This window comes from Anneissia japonica, unplaced genomic scaffold (assembly GCF_011630105.1).
Source record: "Anneissia japonica isolate Jap-2015-1 unplaced genomic scaffold, ASM1163010v1 scaffold483_len1788099_cov177, whole genome shotgun sequence".
Lineage (NCBI taxonomy): Eukaryota > Metazoa > Echinodermata > Crinoidea > Comatulida > Comatulidae > Anneissia > Anneissia japonica.
The window spans coordinates 1,717,918-1,722,735 of record NW_022682587.1 but is presented as its reverse complement, the minus strand read 5'-3'; the positions used below and the strand labels follow the sequence as shown (position 1 = coordinate 1,722,735).

Here is a 4,818-nt window from a genome sequence, read left to right as displayed (position 1 = left end):
GTGAAATTTAAGAGGCTAAAGTAGGTGGATATCTAGAAGTTTGTGTCTGTCGTGAGCAAACATTTTACTAATGAATGCTTTGGCACTAAATGCCAGTAAGATATACTGGACGACTTCTAATACTTACATGTTTCACATTTATCACCCTCATAATTGCCTGTGCAGTTACAATAGAAGGTACCATTGCCTAAGTCATTGCAAGTGCCTCCGTTCATACATGTCGCCCCAAAACACGGGTTAACTAAATAATAATAACAAAATACGGTATTTTTTTATTCATTAGGTCATCCCATACATGAAATTCACGTTAATGAGTTAATAGTAAACTTATATTTTGGAGTCTGTGAAAATATAGTTGGAATTTTATGCTGGGTCCTTAGGGGCCAGTGAAGGTCATAATGTGGCGCTAGTATGCCTACCACATAACCTCTTATCCGCCTAAATCTAGTGTGTAAGGGTTATACCTAAATCCGACGCTAGATAGATTTGAACATGGAAACTTATACCTTTTGGCCAAACACAATTAAGTAATAGTTGCAAGATCTTGGTTAGAATAAGAGAAATGTTGATGAAATGAGCAATAGTACTTATAATAGGCCTAATGAATACGAATTAAAATAAATATAAAACAGAAAAAGAATATGCTGGGAACACCATTTACTAACTTAATTCGCACACTTCGCCTTGCATTCCTGTCCCGGTACAGTCACATGTTGCTGTCACGTTGTTATGACTGGTACAAATACCTCCGTTACAAGGATTAGGACTGCATGGGTCATCTAAAGAAAAAGAATCAATTATAATCAATTGATGTTGCTTGTTATATTGCCCATTTTCTTGATAATACATTGTGCGCCAGTATGTATCAATTAACAAAAACTAAATAAATAAATAAATAAAAATGGAAATCATGCACTTACTTTTATTACACGTGTTTCCTTTCATTCCTGTTCCAGAACAATCACAGGTTGCTGTTATAAAATTATTGCTGCTACAAATACCTTCGTTACAGGGATTCGGGCTGCATGGGTCGTCTTAAAGAAATTCAGTAAATTATAACATCAAAAACAGGAAACAGTACAAATCCACTGTTCCCTGATAAAAATCAAATAATAATAATAATAAATATAATAATAATAATAATAATAATAATAATAATAATAATAATTGTGCTGCTGCTGATGATGATGATAGTGATGCTGGTCATGATGGTGATGATATGATATTATTTTATGATATTTATTTATTTACTTATTCAAACATGCACCTTCATATCGGTGGAATTCTATGATAATTGATAATTTGGTAACAAAAAAGAATACAAATACAATATTAATTAACAGAGTTTAAGTAAATATGTAGTACGTACTGTTCCAATATGTAAGTCTACCCAAAATAAATAAAGTGTAAATAAACTAAATCAAAAAAATACAACACAAGATACCACATACACATACAACGATGCACTGGACATGATTATGTTCATACAGTCATGATACAGTATACGTACTTCCAGGTAAGACATTCGTTTTTAGTTTGTTTTCTAAACTTTAATTATTCTTTATTTCATATAAAGAGATTTTGGAAATCACTTAAGGTCCGATTCGATTTCGAATTATGAAAAGTGTAGGCTGTGGCACCGAGACCTCTAATGATTAGTGTCCAAAAATGTTTACAAAAACGTATTGCAATAATAGCATATTGAATACTTTTGTATATTTTTCGGAAATAATTTCAGCCTCTCCAAATCTCTTTTCTTTTCTTCATTCTTACTTTATTCTTTCACAATTTTACATTTTATTCATATTTCCATAATGTTATACACTCACATGATAGTCACTCGTTTAGACCTAGCCTAGGCTAGACCTCGGCTATGCCTACTATATTATTAAAATACACAATTTTAATTGATAAGATTAATTTTACATGGATATAGTAATTCATACCTAAACAATACATTAAGTTTAAATGTAAATAGCATGACATAACAAATAAATAACAATAATTTAACATAGTATTATCACTACTACAATAATAAGATTAATATTTTTAAATCTTATAATCAATTTTATATAGCCGGAGTTATTTTCGACCTGGGCAAACCTTTGCTAATAGGTACACTTTATCCATCAAAAGGCTTCTTCTATGAATGGAATGACCTGTTCGAAGAACGAACTCCTGAAGACCAAACCCAGTACCGTTATGATGTTTAATCGTATGGGAAATCCACTCACGATAATAATAATAATAATAATAATAATAATTATAATAATAATAATAATAATAATAATAATAATAATAATAATAATAAATTATGATGATTATGATAATGATAGAAAAGGAAATACAACACAAGACCATAATTAAATTAACATATATATCAGAAACTTAGGAGAATTTATATAAAGGATCACAGCGAAAAAGTGAAAGCAATCACTTCTGATTTAAAAATAAATGGAAAACAGGTTAAAGTGTATGATGTCAACCTATATATCGGCAGAGATGAAAATGAAGTAAGAATCATAGTTAAGAATATACCTTTGTCTGTTCGGGATGAAGAAATTACTGATACCTTAAAAAAACTTGGATGCAAAATCCAAAGAGAAATACAAGTTATTAAATTTCGAATCAATGGAAAGCTTTCAAGATTTCTAAATGGAGACAGAGCAGTTTTTGTGCAGCCATTCGAAGGAAGTCGTCCGAGAGTGCTTAAGATAAATAATTTAAATGCGAGAATCTTCCATAGAGATCAGAAAGTAGATTTAACATGCTTTGAATGCGGTTTAACGGGCCACAAAGTAAACGACTGCCTAACGAAGCTAAAAAGCACGGTATTTCATAAGTGCAATACACCTGGTCACAGGGCAAATACCTGCAACAAAAGCATAACAGATCATTGGATAGAGTCGGAGATTGAACCAGAACCTGAAGATATAGTGACGTGTGACCTCATGAGCGATTCTGAATCGAGTGATGGGGAAGTACAAAGCAATGCTTGCAAAAATACAAGTGGAAGAAAAGAATCAGTTAAAGATAAACCAATGGATAACGCACAAAATGTCATCGGTATTCTTGAGGACCTACTCAACAAACCTGCCAACCCAGGTAGTGACCCAGATTCATTTGAGTTAGATGAGAGGGTCCAACAGATAATGAAAGTCGCAAATAATAGCGTAAAAAGTATTAACCAAGAAGAGCGCTCATCTGCAGCTGCTCCTAAAGGATTCACTTTTAGTAAAAATGAAAAAAAGAAGCAAAAAAAAAGCGGGGGAAAAAAAACAAGCTGAAAAATTAGAAAAAGAAAAACTTAAAAAATCTGAAAAGAATACGGAAGGCTTGAGGCCTATTACCGATTTTGTTAGTGCTGGTAGACCAGATATAACCCCAGATGAAAATTCTGATGCGGGGATTGCTACTTCTGCCTGACCGTCCTTTGCGGCGACAACAAGAAAAAAGATTACAGAAAGTGGAGAAAAAATGCAGAGAAGGAGGAAAAGAAATCGGACTCTGTAAGATAGAATAAGGCTACGATTAGTAATATTTACGATTAGTAATATGTTTTCTGACTGGTCATTATTTATAATTAAATAGTACATAAAAAATATAAAATGAAAAGAAAACCCCAAAAATGTAGTCTGCATTTAATATCCTTAAATGTCAGAGGTTTGAGAGATAACCATAACAAACTAAAAATGTTTAAATCAGGGGCGGATTTAGAGGGGGGCTAAACAGGCTTTAGCCCCCTTAAAATTTTATAGTAATTTCTTTTTACTGCTTTTTGAAGGTCCAAATTAAAATATTGTTTAATGTTTTCTTCACACACATCACATTTATGGGCTAAACATTTTACAGTAGTTGTTTTTTAGTGATAAAATAAAAATGAAATACGTTTTTTAACCGATCAGCGGACAAAAAACGTAGCTAAGAAAGCTGCTTTTGCCTTGCCTTCATGCTCAAATCTCGAAGCAAAAGGCCGTTGTGTAGCGGTCTCAACGTTTGTATATTATTCTAAACTGTTCGTGTCGCGCGGGTTTGTTCTTGTCCAGTCTTTCCTTGATTGCTTGCGGTCAGAGGTATTTGAATGTTTGTAAATAAACTAACAATAAACTAAAATTTTCTTGTCGAGCGAGTCGTTCTTGTCTAGTCTTGTTTTGATTGCTTGTGGTCAGTTCGTACGTTTGTATGGTACACTAAACATTTCGTGTCGGGAGAGTTCCAGTTTAGTTTTTTTCTTGATTGCTTGTCGTCGGATACTACTACTACATTTAAAACATATTTTAAGGGGAATTCTTTTGTCGTCTGAGGTTCTCATTAACATTGTCAAATTTTACCTTTAGGGACAGTTTTTTTTTTTTTATTATGGAACTGTTTTCACCCTCTTCATTGTCTTATGGTCCCAATGGCAACCCTTTCACCAGGATTTTTAAAGAATGGTGAAATTTCAGAAAATGTCCTCAAAATTTTAAGGGTGGTGCACAAAATTCTAAAGGGTGGATACAAACAATTGCTATTTTAGTGCATAGCAAGTGACACGCTAAGTCTGTTTATTGACCTTGCATTTGCATTAATATTTTTTGAAGTGTGGTTCCAATATTTTAAGCATGGCGTATTTTGCCTTTTTAATGTTTTTATCTAAATTATTATCCTACGTGAAAAGATATTTTTATCTGCCATTAAAGATCCTAGTTAATCGTTTATCATATTATTAATTTAATTACATATATTCTTGTTATAATAATGATTTACTATAAATATTGTTTAACATTTACGGAAATAAATTTTGTTTAATGAATGAATAATTATTCAAATCCACTTGCA

At 32.2% G+C, this 4,818-nt stretch overlaps 1 protein-coding gene across 1 annotated transcript in view; it reads right to left on the bottom strand.

Moving 5' to 3' along the window:
* LOC117117563 (hyalin-like) overlaps positions 1-1,474 on the bottom strand; it is a 38,733-nt gene extending 37,259 nt beyond the window's left edge. The window contains exons 1-4 of the mRNA XM_033262291.1: positions 1,468-1,474; positions 921-1,034; positions 666-779; positions 128-241 (exon numbers count right to left, since the gene is read on the bottom strand). Of these exons, the coding sequence (XP_033118182.1) occupies positions 128-241; positions 666-779; positions 921-1,034; positions 1,468-1,474 (349 nt within the window). The remainder of the gene's footprint in view (positions 1-127; positions 242-665; positions 780-920; positions 1,035-1,467) is intronic.
* Positions 1,475-4,818: the final 3,344 nt, after the last annotated feature.